A 21,131-nucleotide genomic window follows, 5' to 3' on the forward strand; every position below is an offset into this window, starting at 1 on the left:
TCGATGAGCCTTTGACATGACATTTTAAAAGATTGAATTAGTTTTTAGCCTAGTGAAAGATTTCAGCAAAATGGAGCTTGGAAAACATTGGTTTTGCAACAAAGTGCTCCAAATGTCTCCTGAACTGTGCCACACAGTAACTACAGCGCTTCATTTCTGTCTGCGTAAAGTGAGAATGACGAGATCTTCCCACATTATAGATTGTGATCATGAATTCGTGTCTAAATTGCTTTATCTTTCCATAAAATCTGGGAAAGGGGGCATGGTGATAAGCATATAGTGTATCCTGCTGCAATGGCATAGGACAACGAGTAACAAGCTGTTTACTTAAGGAGTATAGTATCTGTAAGTGTAGAGTGGTCCCAGGATGGCAAGTGGCTACTTGTATCTCAGTAGCTGGTACAACCTGGCCTTGCATAGTCTGGCTGTCAAAGCAGTAACAATGGGTTATGGGCTGCAGTTTCACTTCAAGGTTAAGGGCTAGACCTTGCAAATTCCTGTCCTTAAAAGAATGGAAAACAGCACTGTAAAATTCAGCATCTGGAAGGTAGATCTGTCCAGCTGGAGGGAGAGCTGTGGCCCTTCTGTGCTGACATCAGAGCATCTTGTGGGTCCTTCATCACAAGCTGGTTTGTGTTGGAAGGGACCTTAAAACTCATCCAGTTCCAATCCCTGCCACGGGCAGGGACCCCTTCCACTGGGGCAGCTTGCTCCAAGCCCCTGTGTCCAACCTGGCCTTGAACACTGCCAGGGATGGGGCAGCCACAGCTTCTCTGGGCACCCTGGGCCAGTGCCTCAGCACTCTCACAGGGAAGAGCTTCTGCCTAAGAGCTCATCTCAGTCTCCCCTCTGGCAAGTTAAAGCCATTCCCCTTGGCCTGTCCCTACAGGCCCTTGTCCCAAGCCCCTCTCCAGGTTTCCTGCAGCCCCTTTAGGCACTGGAGCTGCTCTCAGGTCTCCCCTTCAGGAGCCTTCTCTTGTCCAGGCTGCCCCAGCCCAGCTCTCTCAGCCTGGCTCCAGAGCAGAGCTGCTCCAGCCCTTGCAGCACCTGCATGGCTTCCTCTGGACTCACTCCAAGAGCTCCATATCCCTCTTATGTTGGGGGCTTTTCTTATGCTGGTGGTAGAGTCTTGCCAGGGTGCAGTTCAGAGAGAGAATCCCCTCCCTTGACCTGCTGGTCACACTTTTGATGCAGCCCAGGATACTGGGACTCTTACAGGTGGGACTGAATGTCTCCTAAAAAGCGTTACCCTCTGTAAGCATAAGAACCAGCTTGTGATTGGGCTTTCACTATGAAAATAAATAGAAGAGGTTGGTATCCCATGGACTGTCAGATTTGCATCCCTGAAGCATCCCTTTGGACAAGGGGAAAGTATGGTTATAGACAGCAGAGGGTAGGCTGAGGTCTTAACCCCTTCCTTTGAAGTGTTTCTTCAGATCTACCTTGAAAAATCCCCTGGCTTTTACAGATGTGCAGCTGTGGGGTGATATTGTAAAAGTGGAGATCAGCATCTTCTCACTGCTGAATCTAGCACATAGTAACGAGGTTGTGGCTGTCAGTGTGGCACCATAAATGAGTTGCTGAGTCCACCCCTATCCTGAGCTTACCTTTGAATTGGCCACTGTAGAGTTGGTCATGCTTTGTGAGAGCCCTGAGGTTTTCCTGCTGTACTACCTTGATTACAAGTATTTTTCTACTTCTTGATGGTACAATGGGTTCTGTGAGGGACAGTCCAGAAGTGTTGTGGGTGTTAATGGAACAGCCAGGCTTGCACAATGGACCTGTAAGAGCGGACAAAGAAATGTCTTGTGAATACCCAGTGTGCAATCCAGTCTTTCTTAAGAGCCCTGACTTCCCTGGGCTTGCTGAAGTTGGATACTCCTAAGCACTGGTCCCTAGTGATGTATAAGGTGGGAACTGGAGAATAGCTTTGTCCTAGGAAAGAGGAATTGGGCATTTGGAACCAAATTTTGCAGGTTGTGGAACTACTTAATGCATTAGGCAGCCCTCTGGGAAGCTTTCTTCTAGTTATCATGGGTGATGGTAGCGACAACAACAGGTCAGGATGGAACTGGGGGACTGTGAAGTTCTAGGGAAGTGTCCCTTCGCCTGGAGCAGACGCTCCTCTCAGACATGGCTGTCACTTGCCTTCTTCCTCAGGCTTCCTGCTTCTTCAGCCTTGCAGTCCTGAGTGCTGGGAGCAAACCAGCTCTGTGGGCAGCCAGCAGCTGCCTCAGCACCTGCAGTTCTACGTGCAGGACACTGATTTCAACACTTCATTAGGGTCAGGAGCAGCCCTTGGCTCTGTGTATCCTGCAGGAGTGAAGGGTTCCCCTTCAAAGCAAAGGCTTTGAACCTGCTGCAGAGGCAGACTGATATTTCACCCTCTGTATGGTCCCTGAAGAGACCAGAGCAGCCTCAGATCTACATGGGCAAGTTTCCATGGGGTTTATTGCTTTGCTGCAATGGGCAGAAACAGGGCCAGATCTTCTCAGTAACCTCTTAGCTTCCAATCTGATCGTCCACACCCAGCATCTCTGGGGTTGTGCTCACACACCCCTCTCGTTCTGGGGACAGCCAAAAACTTGGGAAATCCTCTGTGAAAATGGCCAAGAAGGGAGGAGTGTTCCATTAAAACTGATGGTAAGTTGAGAATTATTATTTTTCTGCATAGTGGGAAGTATAGTCATAAACTTCTAGCATGAATCATAGATGTGTGCTAAGGAATACTGTTATCTCTTCATCTGTGTTGTGTTAGCAGCTGGAAGTCCCCAGCACTGCCTCTGCTAGGAGCTCTCCTGACACAGGGGAGAAGACGGCTCTTCTGGAGAGATAATAAAGCATAAAAGCAACTATTAGGTAGGTCTGACTGATGGGGAATTGAGGTTCCCCTCAAAAGGGGTGAGAAAGCACAAGCAGGGAGGAGAGGTGAGTTGGGACTGGCCTGCACTTGTGTTGCGTGATGGATAATTGTATGTGTCAATCCTACAGCTGCTTTCCTGCACTCAGCTCCATAGGGATGGTTGCACACACCCAGCACTTCGGTGGTTGAGTGTGAGTGGATGGGCCCGTGGTGTGACGCTTGCACTGGGATGCAGAATGCATCTTTTCAGTCTCCAAGCAGACTGTGTGTGCCGACAGACAGCGCTCGGCTTAACCCGGAACAATCCCCCAGGGTGTCTGGGCAGGGTGATAATGTAGAAGGAATGCAGGGAGGGTAATGGAGAGAGAATCAGCATCCTCACTGCACTCCTGCTGTGGTCCTCAGTGTGTAGCTGAGTGCCCTCTCGTCTCCCCAGTCTCTTCTCCCCAGTCTCTTCTCCCTCTCAGCATGGGCAGGGCAGGCGCTTCTCGCTGCCTGTACTTGTTATGCCAGTCACACACATGCTGGTGCACAGACTAACACCCTCAGCAATCAATCTAAAAGATTAATTACCAACAAAAAAAAGAGATCCCACAACCCCACTTGCAGCATTTGAAATGCGTCTCAACTGTGTTCTGCTTGGGTTATTCATGGGGCAAAGAAATCACCTCCTGAATCAAGCAATTGAGAATGCAAATATCCCAGCCTGGCTCAAAAGAGGAATCAAGCTCTGTACTGTCAAGCTGATTTGCATCCCCTTATGTGGGGTCCTGCTCTGAGCCCAGGGAGAAAATTTAGGGACAACTGTGCTTAACGCTCTGGGATGAGGTTTCTTAAGTGTTGCCCAGAGAGAAATTATAGTATTGCTGCTCCCGGTGTAACAGACCATAAGATAAGTTTTCTTGTTCTCTTCATGGCAACTGCCCTTCCTCTGGTGAGATCTTTCAGCCTTTTGTTTCCTGTCCCTGACCAGCTGTTTTTTGTGAGTTGAGTTGTTTTGTTGTTGTAAAATTGAAGCTTTTTACAGGCAGGGGAACAAAGATGTTCTTTTTTCTCTTGTGAGCAGGGAGGGAAAGTAGGTTGGAGCAGGTTCTCATGGGAGTGGGACTTCTGCTTCCAATAAGGATTTTACAGTTTCTTTTGCCTTTTTACCCTATTCCCTGAAAGCAATGTAGACGTGTCTTCCAGAAAGATTAGGAATTACATCCTGATCCCTTTCAGTCCATATCCCAGCAGTGGGGTGGGAAATGCAGCATTTGGGAGTAGATTGGAAATAGAAAGAAAAAAGCAAAATGAATCCCAATCTGCTCCTTGTTGTTATGTCCCAATGAACCTAAATCCTCTGTAATGTTCCTTGTTGTCTGTTGCGGATGTCAGAGGGAGAAGTAAAACAAAAGGTTGCCTGTTAAGTGCTGTTCATCAGTTATGACCCATGCACAGAAGCATGAGCATGGCTGGAAACCACGATGGCGGTAACAGGCTGTGTAGGGTCTTTTTCCCTCTAAAACCATTGTGCATCCTCATTTCTCCAACTTCATTTTTCAGACAGGCTTCACTGTCTTTTCCTTCCCCCCTTTTCCATCCACTCTGTTTCTGAGTGGGTGGCCTGCAGTGATGGCCAGGAGACATGAGCTGGTTTGTCATGAGCTGTTTTGACATGTGCTGGCACCATACAGGATGGATGGGCCTGTTTCGAGGACAGATCTTTGGATGTTCCGTGTGAGATATGTCCCAGGCCTTGGGCTTTTCCTGACCCACCCTGACAATCCCACTTGGGTGGATTTGCTGTCACTGCCTGAGTTAAACCTAGAATCATAGAATCGCAGAATGGTTTGGGTTGGAAGGGACCTTAAGATTGTGCAGTGCCAACTCCCTCCTATGGGCAGGACCACCTCACATCTCCCCATTGATTTAAGGCTGCAGAACCAGGGCTGTCACTGTCATGAAATTAGAGCCACAACCTTTTAGTGTGGCAGCTGCTCCTAGGGATCCTTTAACATAGAAATACATGGGGAATTTAGCATCATCAGCTCTTGTCCTGTTGGTTTGGTGCTGCAACATGTGGCTTCTGTTAATGGTTGTTTACTAGTTTGTGCTGGGAGGGCTGTTAGGTTGGAGGAGGGAGGGAGGATAGAGGCATCAAGTCATGGTTTCACATAAAAACTGGCTATTTGAAGATGTAACATGAATTATAGGCCTGTTCAGCCCGTTGTGGTGTAACAATGATTTCTCGGATTGAAAATTGATATAGCTGTGGTTCAGGGGTTTCTCATGGTGGGACTTTTCTCCCCATTTCATCTTCAAGTCAATGTGAATGGAAAGAGCAGCAGCATGTCCTGGTGAGATCCTGCATTCCATGGTATCTTTTGCACATCAGAGACTGGGCAAGCTTTGCCCAGGACAGGGAAGTTAACACAGAAGTAAAGGGGGGTGATTTCAGGGTTCATGGCACCAGTGCTAACCCTGTCAGAGTTACTCTTTTCAACCAGGATCTTTAATTTTGTCTTCTGAATGTCTCCTTGATCACACGTGTGGATTCCTCTTGTGCCTGTGGACTTGTTTCATTTGAATGGCACTATGTGTGGTGGTTGCCACTCTTCTGTTGATAATGAAGGGGTAGCTTAGCCTGTATGTACAGAGAAGTGGCATTTCCATAAAGCTTCTCCCAACCCTGAGCCATATCTCCAGCATCTTCAACCTGTGCTGGAAACATGCTGTGATGAGTTCCCTGCCTGGGGAAACTTGCTCTTTTTGAGTAACTTACGGCCATTAGAAGCTGTAAGAAATCTCAATATTTCGTGTTAGGGATGAGTTTATCATGAAGTCTCTCCATTTCATTTTTGGTCTTATTAACCACGTTTCTCTTGTTTCATTCCCAGAATGCCAGGACTGGTGGGCAGCAGGTTGCAGGCAGAACACTTCTACGCTTCCTGCAAACTGCACAGTCTGTTCTGCTGTGAAAAGCCTTCAGATAGTGACAGACTTTGGAGAACTATCCGAAAAGCTCCAGAGGCCTGAGCCTTTTCTAATCAAGGTAATGCAGGGCTTTGTAAGGCTGGATGATTAGTCCAAACTCACCAACCGAAGACCCCTGGCCAGGATTTTCAACTACAAACTGCTGATTGAGGTAGAACATGTAGCTAAGACAACATTTAGCCCCAGTCGAAAGATGTTAGGGGTGAGGAGCTCTCTGCATCCTTAGCAAGTTGTTCCTCTGACTAATTACTGTGGTTGGAAACAGCAGTCTAGATGGCCGTCCCTCTTAGATGTTCTTTGGCAGGATGGAAATGGGAGCAGGGGGGAACATCAGGTGCACAGCTTTTATCTTTGGTTTGTGTCATTTAAGACAGGGCAGCATCTCTCCTATGAAGAAATCAAACATTTTCAGTCTCAGGATCCAAAACTGGCGGAGGTTATAATAGAAGAAAACTCAGCTGAATTGTGGAGCTGCCCATTTTTCTTTCCCTGGTGAGTTAAAAACAAAACGTGATAGATGATACACATCCTTTCTGTGGAGGTGTCCAACCTCTTTGCCTTGGTTGGACTTGATGATGTTAAAGGTCTTTTCCAGCGTAGTTTATTCTGTGATTCTATATGAACAACCAGGAGCTTGTGACCTGCGCTTTGACTTTCACACTGAGTAGGGGAACAGCAGTGGGTCATGGGCTCTGCTTGCTGGCACTGATGTAACCCAAGGAGAAGGCTTTACACTAAAAATGGAGTGTTGTAGCTGGGACTTCACGTATTGTTCCCTTTGCAAGGCAAAAATATCCCAGTAACTGCTCGGTCTTGTTCTTCAGGCCATACTTTAATCATCTGGGCTGTGGTCTGATCACCTGAGGCAACCGGTTTACATCTCTAATCCCCTCTGTCTGCTCGGTGGAAATCCTCCACCATTAGTGTTGGCTGAGAAGGGATACCATGACTTCTGCAAAACACTAAGAAGTGGCAGAAAGCAATTTGTGTTTGGTCCCATGCAGGAAAAATGGCCAACCCTAATCCTGAGCTGCTGTTAACTAAAAGCTTTTTGCTGGAGCCTTTAGTGTGGCTCTAAGCCATGTGAACAGTTCAGAGCTCTTTAAGATTACAGAGCAACCCAGCAACGTCTTTTCATGTGGAGAAAGGTTGAGGAGAACGTGGGGAGGTGCCTCCTGATGTGGAGCAGGAGCTCCACAGGAGCCAGCAGCAGCTCCTGGCATGTTCGTATGAGCAGAGGAGCATGGTTCAAGCAGACCTGGAGAAGGGCATGGTGGAGCCTGTGCTTTAGATGGAATCTTCTTGCTGCACTTCTTGTCGGCAGCACTGGTAGACAGATGATCAGGGTACAGGAGTGTTAATCATGTCACTAGACTGAGATGTAAAAATAACAATCCCCACCCTGCCTTTTCCAGTTACACTTCCTGGCCTAGAGAATAGACTTATATTCCCCCTCCTTGCCATGTGGTTTCAGTTATGGTTGTGTCCAGTACCACCTCTATATCTTTGTAATTAACGGATACAATTGACGACTCAGATCGTTTTAAGGGAAGAAAGCGGGAAGTTAACTTTAGGCATCCATCGTGATCTTTGTTACCTGTTTACATGGTCCTGCTACAGAAGGAGATAAGAAGGAGCACAGGTTTAGAAGCTGGGAAGTCAAATTTGCTCCTAGCTCCTGGGGCTGGGCTGCTGTGCTGTTTATCAAGCAGGAATATTTGTGAAGAAGTAGAAAATACTCTTTTAAACACAAGCATTTTCATTGCATGAAATTTCTTTAATATGGGTTGTTTTGTTTAGGAACAAATCTGTGAATAAAACTCGGATTCTTCAGGAATTTTTCCCTGCTTCCTCTTTGCTGTCCTTCCCCAAGACAGTGTCCCTGGAGAGCTGCTTCCTCATCCGCCATCCAGATTTGGGGAATAAGGTGAGAAGAAATTCATCCCAGAGACATTATCTCCTGACTGTTAGTTGTCCTCCAGAAACTCCAAGTCTCTGGGGGATTTGCAGGATGGTTTCAGCTGATGCAATCCTGGCAAGAAGGGTTTAGGGGTTAGAGTTCTGTCCATCCCTGTGTAATGTGGCATCTCAAGGTTGCTGTGCCACCCAGAAGCTGTCTGGCTTTGTGCAGGTGGTACACCAGGCCCATCTCCCTCAGCAGTTAGAGATGCCCAAGTGGTGTCCCAGCTCTTTTCACTTTCTGGGTGAGGAAGGGGGTAGTCTTTTGTGCACAGTTAGGCAGAATTCATTGAAGAGTTGCATTGTAGGAGCTGTTTGGGGCAGTGAGTTTCCCCTCTTCTGAGATACCTGCCATCGAGGTGTTTCACTGAAGATAGTGACACTTCAGGCTTCCAGCCTGATCTCCTCCTGCTTTCTTGTGGGTTTTGTGGTGCAGAGAGCCTGTATTGCCTTGGGCAGAGATGGGAGGAGGAATCTTGCATGCAGCTGAGCTCAGGTAGGACCTACTGGTAACTGGGAGGAGCAGCAAAGCTGTGGTTTGTGTTGTGTCACCTTGGTGCAGGGCAGAGACTTGCCCCTTTTTTGGTCAGACAGAGCCAAGGGAAGCTGGCAAAGCTGATGAAATGTTCTCCTCTCATCCTAGAGCTACAGTCTGCACAGCCTCTTTGCTGTTGGGAGTGGACAGCTCACCCTGACTGTCATACCTCTGGACAAGTGCAGAGGACACTGTGAGATGTTCAAGGTGGAGCTGGAAGCTGGAGATTTGGGTGAGTACTGGGGTTATAGTATGCAGGGTCTGGAAGATCCCTTGATGTCAGGAGACTGCTTCCAGCTGGGTCTTTCCTGTGTGACACCTGAGAAGGTGGTGTGTTCCATTACCACCTCCAAACTGGTGTGTGCCTGCTTGTCCCAGTACAGAGATCATCCTGGACTGGGATACATGTGATGTTCAGTGTGAAAAGTGAGCAGGGTGGGCTGCATGAGACACGATGCTCTGGTGGGTATCACAAACCCAGTGTGTCACCAAGGGCAGTGTCTTTTCAAAGAGCTTCTGCATACCTGCATCACCTGATGAGAAGTGGAGCAGTCATTAAGAATGGATTCATCTAATACAGCCTCTTCATTGCCTCTCCCAAAGGTTATGCCAGTGCAGATTACTGGATGATGAGCTTCATGGCCAAAGGGACAGAGCCAGCAGTGATTTGTGATGGAGCTGCTAGCTAAGGACATGGGTGGGAGAACAGAGCTGTTTCCAGGACAAGAAGACTTTCAGCTTTGAAGCCAAGGCAAGACAATAGAGCTGGGCAGGCAGCTTTGCTACCCTGCATGTTTACAATGTTTAAAAAGGACTGTTTTCCTGACCCTTGAGATAATTCTTTGCCTTTCCCCAAATGTATTTTGGGAGAAGCTCAAGCTATTTATGACCTTCCCTGTCCCGTCAGGTAAGCCCTGGGTTTGCAGCAAAGGGATTTCTCAGGATGAGATTCACTTTGTGTCCTTTGTGGACTATGGCACTTCTGAAACTTCCTGGGGGGTTTGGGAGTGGAGGGGGTGTGTAACACTTGTGTGTACATTCCTCCTGAGGAGGAAGCTTTGAGCCTGTCTTGTCAGACCAGCTCTATAAAGGGAATGAATTGATGTGTTCCAACTTCACCCCATCTCCATCACATGTGCAGCTGTGTGCCTCAGTGGTGTGCCCCATAAAGCCCATCTCTGCTCCATGCTCCAGGGGTGAGATGACCCTTGCAGCCTAAGGGCAGAGACCCTCAGCATCGTTCTTGTACCAAAGTAATCTGTTCAGGCCTCTTCTTCTTGTGATCCCTCTCTTGCGGTTCTCTGTCAGCAGGTTATGAGTAAGTCAAATTGTAACTGTGCTTTTTCTTTCCCCACCTCCTTTCCTACAAACATACCAAGGCAAGTTTTGTGCTGGTGGTGCTGAGGGCCTCGTAATTCTGGATGGAGATGGGGCTGGGGGCAGAGCAGCTCTGTACAAGTTCCATCTCCTGATTCTGCACTTCAGACACCAGGGCTGCTCCACTGTTTCCTCCTTGCTTTGGGAGGCGCTGCCTGTGTCCCCAGCCCAGGGTACCTACAGGAGCACCTGAAAACTTCCTTGTCCCTGGCATTTTTTTGCATCGCCTCCATCCAGACCTGGAACTCTGTCTTCAGAGTGAACGTTGGTTTTTCCTGAGTCCTTTCCAAGCTTCCTTCACTTGCTTCCTGTTGCTCGAGCACTGCTCAGCAATGCCCTGAGAGAGGCTCAGTTTCAGTGTTTGCAGGCTGTGGATGCTGAGGGCTCTTCCAAGTCTGATCCTTTGGGTCTTATCCTGTTGTGGAAGATCATTTACAGATGTGTCAGGGCTGAACTCACAGGCCAGGGCTGGGGTTCAGGACATATTCTCACACTTGTTAATATGGAATTGGGAGGGGTTTTGTTTGAAAGCGAGTTAACTCTGTTCTCAGGAGCAAGAACCTTTTCCTCTATAAATACTTCAGGTACATGTGAAATGACAGATTGGAAAACTGTCTGCCCAGCCTTTGTTTTTGAGTGAGACCAGGAGAATGGGAGCAAACACTGTGCTGATCCTAGTAAACTCTGACAAAAGCTGCCAAGTGGGATGACCACGTCTGGCTCCTGCACAAGGATAAGGCAGAGGACAGTTCCTGCTCCAAAGAATTTAGTCTGAGGCCTTGACACTACAAACATTTCTATGCATAACCCTTGGTTTTCTCCTGTAAACAAATGAGAACAGCCCCAGGACTTGTGTCAGTCTGGGTGCAGGGCCCTCAACACTGCACCAACACACAGCAGGTCTGGTAGAACCAAAGGGGAAGAGTGTGACTGAGTCAGGACAGGAAAGGACTAATCTAATTTGTGACAAAATATTAAAGGGAATTGGATTAATAAGACTGCCATCAGTATAATTAATGCCTGGGGGGGGTGGGTTCCACTTGTGACACTACATGCAATCTTGTACATGCCAAGACACACACCCCCCTCCTCCTCTCCCTCCTCTTAAAGCCTGGGTCTTAGTTAATGGAAATCTGGGGGTTTGGTGATGGCAGACTTAGGGCCTCGTTAGTGACTGTTGCTATTTACACTCTGGCAGCTTCTCAAGTCAAATTCAAAGGCTGATGAGGTGACTTCACCTCTCACTGGGGTTGTACCTGAGCCGTTTGGTTAGAGATGTGTATGGGGAAAACCTGCTGGGCCTATGATAGTGGAAGCTATGGGTGCTTTGGTGGTGCTGCCACTTCCAAGTGTCCTTGAATGTAACTTGTAAAAGCTGCAGAGACAATTCTCAAAGTGTCTGTGAAATGCCTGTGTTTTGTGAGTCCCTCTTAAGCCATTGTGGCTGTCTGGATCCTTTGGGAAGAAGCAGAGAAAACGGATCTGTTGGTGCTTGTTGTTTAGACTGGGGGGAAAGGGGAGGGCTCCAGGGCAGGTTTATGGCTATTTAGCAAAAGTGCTCTCAAGTATTGCTTCTCCCCTCCTCAGAGTTGCAGCTGGTTGGACAGAAGATGGTGAATCTGGCCTGTTTGCAGATCAGCTTTCCAAGTGCACTTTATGGTCTCTGCATAAGTTTCCAGCTCTGTGTCTAGGCGATACATTGCATATGTCCCAGCCGTGCTCCCTTTGGAGTTTACATCATTTGTTTTCAAACTTCCAGTATATTTTCTCTTCCTCTTCCAAAAGCTGTAAGGAATTAGCTGCTAAACTGAAACAGGAGGGCAGTTCTTCTGCTGATAAAGAGCCGACCTTGGCCCTGACCACTGCTGAGCCCCAGTCTGTAGCACAGCTTCTAGAGCAGCTCCTGTCTTTAGCTGCCAGAGGAGCAGCGCCGGCAAGGAGCTGAGATGGAAAACTCAGATGTGAAGCCAAAGTGGCAAGGCTGGGGTGGCCAGAAGGAGGTTTTGACCCCTTGGCCATCCAAGCAAGCAAGTCTTGGTTGTCTTCCTCACCCAGGGCTCCAGCTTCCCTTTGCAAGGGCTACAGGAAGGAGGCTGTGGCTTCCCTAGAGAGCCTGGCAGCTCCCAGTGAGCTGCTGAGGCTGAGCTGAGGGAGATGTGGCTGTTTCCTCAGCTACTGAGGCATGGATCAGATGAATCTCTGAGGGTGTGTGTCCCACGTGCTCTCCCTCAGCTCCAGCCTCCCTTTGGCACTTGTGTGCATCCAAGTGTCCGTGCTGGTTCGAACAATCCCCGCTCCCCACCCTGGCCAGCTCAGGGGGGTGCCAATCAATGCATGCAACTTAGCTATTTAAAACGTATTTGTGTGCTTCAGAGCTCTTTGTCCATGAGCTGGGACATGGGCTCTGCTCACTCAGAGGCTGCAAAGCTGCTCTGGAATCACAGAGATCGGTACTACCCGAGAGCCTGGTGGGCAGAGGTGAGGGGGGATCATCCCTCTTCTTGTCAGGGTACAAAGACAGGCTGTCACTCAGCAGCAGGGCTGAGGCTCATGGCTTAAAGCTGTCTCCATAAGCAGGGGTCATTGCCCGTTGCTCTCAGCCAGTCCTGAACTCAGGGTAGCTGAAAGGAGGAGAAAGGAGGGGTGTTACTTCCTTCAGCACCAGGGAATCAGCATCCCCTGTGGGAGCCAGGCTGCCAGCTCCTCTTGATTCTCTTTATTCTCCCCTTTAGTTTTCCCCTCCCCACTGGCATTGCACACACCAGTTCCCCCAGGGCAGCTTTCCAGGTCCCAGCCTCAAACTCCCTGTGCAGTGCCCTGGAGAATGGGTTTCCTGGGAGCCCTGTTGCTTCTCCCAGTCCGCGCTCTGGCAGAGGCTGGTTCTACTGGACTGGATCAGAGCCCCCTGCTGTGATGGCTACGCTCCAGCAGGTCCCACACGCAGCATGGGACACCCTGAGCACGAGGAGGTGCGGAGCAGAGCACCTCATCACTGGAGAGGAGCTCTGTGAGCAGCACCATCCCAGGCAGGGGATGCTCCTGCCTTTAGACCCATGTTCACATTGGAAATGCTGCTCCAGGAGGGAATTTTGCAGATCCCAGGCTCTGTGATCAGAGTTCAGCCCCGTGGCTCCCAGGACACCTGGATACGTTGTGTATTGAGGCCATTGTGGTGGGGGCACAACGAGCTTTGGCTTCCCACAGACCAAACTGTCACCTCTTGCTAAACTTCCTAGGTAGAACTCTGCTTTTCCTCTTCAGGAAGCTCCTTCTTGCACAGAGTTTACTGTCCTGCTGAGTTAAACACGGGAGATGCTGGACTTCCCCTTTGCTCTGGAGATTCAAGCACATGGCAAGTGATTACTTTTGGTGTTATCTCTTTGTCCTCAAAGAGAGGAGCCGTGTTAGAAGGGCTCGGGGGTGCTGGGAAGTCGAGCTGGACATGCATGAAGACTGTTTTGATGCTGAGTGCTATAAATTCAGTGGTGGATTAAAAGAGAAAAGGATGTAAACATGCACTTAATGCAGAATTTTATGGATGGTCCTAATTTAATATATTGCAACCTTTGTAAATACTTGGGAAAAGCCTGTAAAGTGTGTAAATAAATGAGATTTGTATGGAAGAAGAATAAAAACAGTTTTTACTTTTTGCTATTAAATCCAAGTGTTCATGCAGCTTTTCCCCTTTCCTGATTTATTTCCATGTTGCATGTCAGTTATTGGAGGGTATTTCACTGTTTTAGGGCACTTTTTCTGGGTGGAAGTGTCATTTTAAGTGAAAAGTTGGAACATTTCCATTTGGAAATGTCCAAAGGAACACTTTGGGGAATGTTTTGTCAGGTTTGGGCTGGTTCCCAAAGTTGGTGCCACAGCTCTGCTGGTCCTTCCTTTCTTCCTGTAACAATTTGTGTCCTCCCTTCACAATCCATAGAATCCCAGACTGGTTTGTGTTGGAAGGGACCTTAAAGCTCCTCCAGTTCCAACCCCTGCCACGGGCAGGGACCCCTTCCACTGGAGCAGCTTGCTCCAAGCCCCTGTGTCCAACCTGGCCTTGAACACTGCCAGGGATGGGGCAGCCACAGCTTCTCTGGGCACCCTGGGCCAGCGCCTCAGCACCCTCACAGGGAAGAGCTTCTGCCTAAGAGCTCATCTCAGTCTCCCCTCTGGCAGGTTAAAGCCATTCCCCTTGGCCTGTCCCTACAGGCCCTTGTCCCAAGCCCCTCTCCAGGTTTCCTGCAGCCCCTTTAGGCACTGGAGCTGCTCTCAGGTCTCCCCTTCAGGAGCCTTCTCTTGTCCAGGCTGCCCCAGCCCAGCTCTCTCAGCCTGGCTCCAGAGCAGAGCTGCTCCAGCCCTCGCAGCATCTCCATGGCCTCCTCTGCCCTCGCTCCAGCAGCTCCACGTCCCTCTTGTGCTGCTGCCCCAGAGCTGGATCAGGGCTGCAGGGGGGGTCTCCCCAGAGCGTAGCAGAGGGACAGGATTCCCTCCCTGCCCTGTGCTCACGCTCTGGGAATCAGCCCAGGATACAGGGAATCCTACAGGTGGGATTGAATGACTCTTAAAAAGCTCTGCTCTATGTCAAAGGGCAGAGATTCCCTTCCTTGTGAGAAAGGATCAGCGCTGGTTGTAACTCCTGCTGGTCAGCTCACCATGGTCTGACTTACAAGAACGAAGCAGTTTGCAAAGCCCCCAGTGCACGTACTGATCTCTGCAGACGTGATGCAGAGATTGAAGGCCACACTACCGTGTAGTAGCCCTGGCACTACAGCATCCTGACTAAGGCTCACAGGAGATAGCGTGGCAACAAGGATTAAGGGAAACAGGGCACATGGTGCTTGTAGGGAAAACAGCCCGGAAGGAATCACAACCAGGGCATGTGGCTCATGGGGCAAGGTCAAGAGCAGCTGCAGGCAAAGGGGGAGCAGAGCCATTCCCCAACTGCCCAACCTGCCCCGATGGCTCCTGCTGGAGCCAGCATCTGCAGCATGGAGGCTGAGAGCACAAGGTCCCCACCCTGGGGCTGACAGCTCGGGTCCAGCGGCATTAGGTAAGTGCGAGAGGAATGCGGCTCTCCTCCTGCTCACTCAAGGAGCAGCCCCTGCACCCCGGTGCCAGCAGCCTCGGCACAGGCAGGAGCTGTGACAGGCACCAAACGGGTGTGCAAGGCCTGGCTCGAGGCAGGAAGGCTCCAGGAAGGCTCTGCTCCAGGCTGAGGAGCAGCAAAGGCTGGGTTGCCACTGGCTCATGTCTTGAAGGTCTCCAGTGTGGTTCCTCTGGTGTCTGACAGGGCTCAGGCGTTGTCTTGGGAGTAGCAGCGGGATCTTTCTCTCCTCTACTTGCCTGTTTTTATGTGCTCTGGAGGAGGTTCATCATCAACCCCCTCAGGTATGGCTGAAATGAGGAGCGTGAGCACAGGTCATGGAGGGAATCCTGCCCCTCTGCTACGCTCTGGGGAGACCCCCCCTGCAGCCCTGATCCAGCTCTGGGGCAGCAGCACAAGAGGGACGTGGAGCTGCTGGAGCGAGGGCAGAGGAGGCCATGGAGATGCTGCGAGGGCTGGAGCAGCTCTGCTCTGGAGCCAGGCTGAGAGAGCTGGGCTGGGGCAGCCTGGAGAAGAGAAGGCTCCTGAAGGGGAGACCTGAGAGCAGCTCCAGTGCCTAAAGGGGCTGCAGGAAAACTGGAGAGGGGCTTGGGACAAGGGCCTGTAGGGACAGGCCAAGGGGAATGGCTTGAACCTGCCCGAGGGGAGACTGAGATGAGCTCTCAGGTACAAGCTGGGAGTTGAAGGCCTGTTGAGATGTCAGCCCAGACCCTGCTCGCCGGAACCATTGGACTGTCAAGGCCATGGTAGACCCTGGAGCCAAGGAAGGCAAGCAATGGGGTAGGAGATCTGTGGTAAGAGGTGACCGGTGTGGTCCAAACCAGGAGAGGTGGTGAAGCCTCGCCGGGGGAGCGGAGGCGAGGGGGGGCAGAGCCGGCAGCTTGTGCCCAATGTGGCTGCGCTGCCCCGCTCGGAGCCGCGCTCCCAGAGCAGCTCCTGGAGCGGAGCCGGCGGTTGCACAAGCGCAGATGGGGGGGAAGAGGCTGCTGGGGCTCTGCCAGAGCCGCTCCATGGCCCCGGCGCTGGTGCTGAGCCCCGCGATGTCCGCCTGCGGCAGGAGCGCGGCAGAGTCAATGTCTGTGATTGCGGCCAGCCCTGAGCGCAGCTGCGGGCTCTCAAATCCCTGCTTCCGGGGCAGTTTCAGCTCTAGATCCTGTTCTTCCTCTCCTGCTCATCCTTCTGATGGCACAGGGAGGGGGCATCAACCCCCTGTGGATCCCCCCTTCCCAGCAGGCTGCGGGAGCCCCGGAGGGGCCGTTCCTCGCTGCTTTTCCCCCCTCACAGACACGGGGCTGGCTGAGGTGGGCTCTGACTCCTGCCTGGGGAGTTTCCACCCTCCAAACCATTCCCAGCAGTTGCATCCTGTTGCCTTCGTTCACAGACACAGCTGCACTCCAGGGCCAGGGGAGGACCCTTCTATAAAGCAGGGCTTTGCCGGCTCCTTGGGGCTTCTTAGTGTAGTTTAGGAGGGAAGGGGCAGGAGGTGGAAGAGGATCTGTCACCAGGGGCTGCGGGGATGGCTGAGGCTTGGATGCAAAGTGCCCATCCCAGGGTTAGGCTGCAGGCGCAGGGTCTCTCTTGGGGAGCGGACCCTGTGCACTCGCTGGCACGGGCCGTGCTGCTGCTCCTCCATCAAGGCCGATACGTGAGCTGGGTGTGTTCCCGTGGTTCCCAACTCTGCTCTCATAAAGAAATCCATTTCCTCCCCAGTCTTCAAGCTGTTGGGTGTTCCTTGCTTTTGGGAGGTGCTTTAAAGCTGACTGCCAGAGCCGTGGGCTTGCGAAGAGCAGAAGCTGGCTGCGTGATGCTGAGCTCAGGTCTTCCTCCTGTTGTTCTGTTGCTCGCTGTGCTGGAGCTGAGCTCTGATGCTGGAGCATCGCTGAGCAATGAGGAAAAGAAGATTATCTTGGATGGGCATAATAAATATCGCTCCCAGGTGTCTCCTCCTGCCATGGACATGCTGAAGATGGTAAGTGGCTTTTAGTGCAGGGGAATGTCAGAGGAGGTTTGCGTAGTGCAAGCTTTGGTCTTAATGCTTGTAGGGATTGGGGTTTCCTTTAGGGGAGGCAGAGCAATTCTTGTGTAGGGTTACAACCAAGTGTCAATGCCTCTAAAGAGATCAGTTTCTGTTGACCTGTTGAGACGTTTATGATCATTTCTAGAAGTTCCCAAGTGTGATCTGGGTGCCCTGATGCTCTGTGCGAGTGCGATGCAGCTCCCTCTGTGAGTGCCTGCGGGAGGTTGGTGTGATGGGGAGGATGGAGGAGGATGTCCTGCTGTGCGGGCATCACCTGCTGCCTTTCATTGGCTTTTATCTATAGGAGGGAGCATCAACTTCAAGCGTTACAACCAGCTCAGTCAGCTGTTTGGGCTTTCCATCCTGCTCCGAACCCTTGCCATGACTTGCGCGTGGCTCTCGGAGGTGAGGGATCCCTCGTCTGCTTGGGAAACTGAGTCAGGTGCCCACCACCGCGGGTGGCTGCAGCGGGAGCAAACCCGAGCTCTCAAGCTGGTGCTTTTTGTCTTATTCAGCCCCTGGATGTGATCAGCGTTTGGCTGCCGTGTTCTACAGCACGTGAGGGGTTTGTCACTGTTTGCAGAGCAGTGAGAGGAGGAGGGTGGCTGTTGGTCACACAGAGCTGTCCCCGCGTGCCTGCCGCAGACCCCCCAGCAGTTGTCCAGGCTGAGTTAAACCTTTGTGGGCTGGTAAATGGGAGCTTACTGAGCAAACGAAGCAAAAAGCTATGTGCAGGTACAGGAGGTCTGACGAGTGGCTTCAGACTCAAAGGGGACAGAGCCTGAACAGACAGACACAGACATTCACAGACACCCACCAGAGCAAGAAGTCTCAGAGTCTAAGGGCTTTGGAGCCTGAGGTAAAGAACCTCTGCAGGTCCTTAAGTCAGCAGCAGCTCTGAACCAGGGACTGCTGCTCCTGGCTGAAGCTGTCATTGAGGATCGAGTGTTTTGCGATGCTCCTTTCCCCTCTTCTTGCTTTGCTCCTGCTTAAACACAGCGAACCCGCTCACAGCCTGGAGCCGCGGGTTTGGTTTGTGAGCACAGCACACGTGGAGCTCGCAGCAGCCCTGGCACCTCCTTGGCAGAGCTTTCCCAGGACAGCTCCCTCCTCGCTTTCCTCAGGCTCCCTTTGCCTCCGAGCTCCCGCTGCCGCGGCACCGCGCCCGGCTGAGCTCACCCACGGCTTCCATGTGGACGCTGCACCGGGGGCTGCGGAAATGGTAATGGGGGGTCCGGAGCCTGAAGCCGATCTTGTTCTGAACGAGGCAAACCCTGCAGGGGGGAGTCCCTGTTCACAGCCCCAGCTCCGTGCCAGGGGCGTGCGCTCCCGAACCGGGTTTCAGCCGCCGCTCTCAGTCTGGCTTGTGGCCATGGTAGGAGCTCAGTCACCATCCGTGCCCCTTACAGATACCTTGGTGCTTCCCTCCCCTCTAATCCCGAAGTGCTGTTGCTCAGGGGCTCATCCACATCCCCTCGACACCCTGACGGTGACGTGCCCTGCACCAGGGCCATGCCCTGTTCTCTCTTGGACATATCCCTGGCTCTGACTGGGAAGGTCCCCTTTAGGATCCCCTGTTTGCTGGGCTGCCTTCCCAGCAGAGCTGCTGTCTCCATCAAATGGTGTAAGGACGGTCCAAACAGCTGCGGCTTAGGATTCCCTGTGTGCATCCCTGGGAGAAAACCTCTCCTCCTCCTCCTCCTGCACATCCATGTGGCCGGTGTGCTCAGCTGGCGAGGGGGCTGCAGCGCTCCGAGGGGCTCCTGGCAGTGTTCAGCCATCCACATCTCTGATCCAAGCAGACAGATGATGTTTCCCAGGAGCGTGAGCTCGCAGGCTCTGTGCTGTGCCCTGCTCCCCTCCCATCCCCGCTCTGGTCAAAGAGGGGTGGCCCCAGGTTCCCCTCCTGCATGACCCGGGGTGAGTTTCCTCCTTTGTGCCATCCAGTGTCATGGTTCCTCTGTGCTAAGTTGAGGATGCTCCATGATGATGCTGATGTTAGAAGCTGGTGCAGGGCCTGGAGCACAGTGTGATGGGGAAGGGCTGAGGGACCTGAGGGGTTCAGTCTGGAGAAGAGAAGGCTCAGGAGGGACCTGATGGCTCCCTACAAGTGCCTGACAGCAGGATGGAGCCAGGAGGGGCTGGGCTCTGCTCCCAAGGAACAAGGGATGGGACAAGAGGAACCGGCCTCAAGCTGCACCAGGGCAGGTTTAGATGGAGCTGAGGAACAATTCCTGCCCCAGAGGGTGCTCAGGCATTGGAACAGGCTGCCCAGGGCAGGGCTGGAGTCACCGTCCCTGCAAGTGTTCACACCCCGTGGAGACGAGGCCTCAGTGCCATGGGTTAGGGGTGGCCTTGGCAGTGCTGGGGTAGGGGTTGGACTGGATGAGCTGAAAGGGCTTTTCCATGCTGATTCATTCCATGATTCCCTATGCTCTGGGCAAGGTTGTGACAGTCCTGCTGATGCACTGACCTCGTGCTTGACCCATAAGCTAACGTTTGGATGGTGCTGGCACTTACTGTGGAGCTCCTGAGGACTACGCCGGGTTGGGATTTGACTCGTTCTCATGAACAGGGAAGTTGGGGTCCTTGGTGCGTGTCCCTGTTCATGCTGAGAACCCGCGTCCCTCTCTGCACGCTGACACCGAGCTCCTTTCAGAGCTGGGACGCGGAGCTGGAGGCCTTTGCTCAAGCCTATGCAGAGAAGTGCATCTGGGACCACAACAAGGAGAGGGGCCGCCGGGGGGAAAACCTCTTCGCTATGGCCCCAACCCTGGACCTGGAATTCGCTGTGGAAGACTGGAACGGGGAGGAGAAATACTACAACTTGTCAGCTTCCACGTGTGTCTCCGGGCAGATGTGTGGCCACTACACCCAGGTACCAGGCTGCAGCGGGGAGGGATGGGGCTGTTGGGCTCCCAAAGTCCTTGGAAAGGGATGGGGAACCAGGGAGGAATCACAGTGGTACAGAGGAACCTGGGCATGGTCCATGACCAGCCTTTCAGAGAAGACCTGGGTTTAAACAAGCTCTGCAGCCCTTTTTGGGCTACACAGACCTGGGCACCAACTGGTCTTGGGCAGAGATACGAGGTTTCAGCATTGGGTGGCAGCAAGGAGGAGCAGAGATGGTGGTGCTAAGTACAAGTATGGATGTAGAGAGGGTTCCAGGACCAAAGTAGAGATGGTGATGCTCTACCTGTCTAGAAAATACAGCAGGAAAGCTGTGGCACTTGGATATACAACCTGCAGCCCCAGGTTGGTCCAGACAAGGGTAAGAGAGAGAATCCTGAATGTTAAAGTAATGTGGGGATGTGGGATCTGGGGCACACACTAGAGGATGAGGAGGACATTGGTGCAGTGACAGAGCAATGCCAGGGGACAGGTCACCAACAGGGCATCATTTTAAACTGAAACGGGAAGTTCAGGTTGGATCTAAGGCAGAAGCTCTTCCCTGTGAGGGTGCTGAGGCGCTGGCCCAGGGTGCCCAGAGAAGCTGTGGCTGCCCCATCCCTGGCAGTGTTCAAGGCCAGGTTGGACACAGGGGCTTGGAGCAAGCTGCTCCAGTGGAAGGGGTCCCTGCCCGTGGCAGGGGTTGGAGCTGGAGGAGCTTTAAGGTCCCTTCAACCCAAACCAGTCCATGTTTCCATGATTCTATCTGCCTCTCCCCAGCCACCTCACCTTCAGCCCTGTCTCTGCCTCAGGTGGTCTGGGCCAGCACACACCAGATCGGCTGCGGAGCAAAGTTCTGTGAGAAGATCGATGGGATCGAAACTGAGGGCATGCACCTGCTCGTCTGCAACTATTACCCTCCGTAAGTCCCACACCTCCCGTGGCTGCTGCGTCTCGATGGGGCTTCTGAGCTGGAAATGTCCTTCCTGCAGCCCTTCCAGCAGGGCAGGGTTTGGCCTTGCTCAGGAGCAAAGGCAAAGCGATTCCCAGGAAGGTCTCTGTTATCTTGGGTTGGTCACAAAGGCAGGAAGGGTTTTCTGGTGATCCCTGCCCGTGACTGCGACTGCTGAGGTCTGGTTCAGCTCCTGGCACAGACCTGGGGGGGACTTTTACCCCAAAGAGCTCCCCAGGGCTGATGTCGCTGTAGCTGAGGCTCAAACAGCAGCTCCCTGCTCTGTGCCTTGCTCTTCCCTGCCAGCAGCAGAGGTCACCTTGGCTGGAGAAGCCCATTTGCACCATCAGAAATGGTTGGACACGGGAGGAGAGGTGGGTGCCTGCTTGCAGAGCCCTGGGACCAGCCTTGGGGACCACTTGCTTGGAGCTGATGATACCAACAAGAGCAGTTGGTCCCTGAAGG

The 21,131-nt window shown here is 52.1% G+C and overlaps 1 protein-coding gene across 2 annotated transcripts in view; it reads left to right on the forward strand.

The window, feature by feature from the left end:
- The window catches only part of LOC308229177 (bombesin receptor-activated protein C6orf89 homolog), a 32,885-nt gene extending 12,283 nt beyond the window's left edge, over positions 1 to 20,602 (forward strand). The window contains exons 4-9 of one of the 2 annotated variants that reach the window (XM_080633037.1): positions 5,743 to 5,897; positions 6,210 to 6,331; positions 7,640 to 7,766; positions 8,442 to 8,565; positions 19,485 to 19,703; positions 20,527 to 20,602. In XM_080633037.1, coding sequence (XP_080489163.1) covers positions 5,743 to 5,897; positions 6,210 to 6,331; positions 7,640 to 7,766; positions 8,442 to 8,565; positions 19,485 to 19,703; positions 20,527 to 20,576 — 797 coding nt within the window. In that variant the 3' untranslated portion in view covers positions 20,577 to 20,602. Of the gene's footprint in view, positions 1 to 5,742; positions 5,898 to 6,209; positions 6,332 to 7,639; positions 7,767 to 8,441; positions 8,566 to 8,936; positions 13,379 to 19,484; positions 19,704 to 20,526 lie in introns of those variants that run through there. The other variant, XM_080633038.1, reaches the window with a different exon arrangement.
- The last annotated feature ends 529 nt before the right edge of the window (positions 20,603 to 21,131 follow it).

This window comes from Psittacula echo, assembly GCF_963264785.1.
Source record: "Psittacula echo genome assembly, chromosome: 22".
Classification (NCBI taxonomy): domain Eukaryota; kingdom Metazoa; phylum Chordata; class Aves; order Psittaciformes; family Psittacidae; genus Psittacula; species Psittacula echo.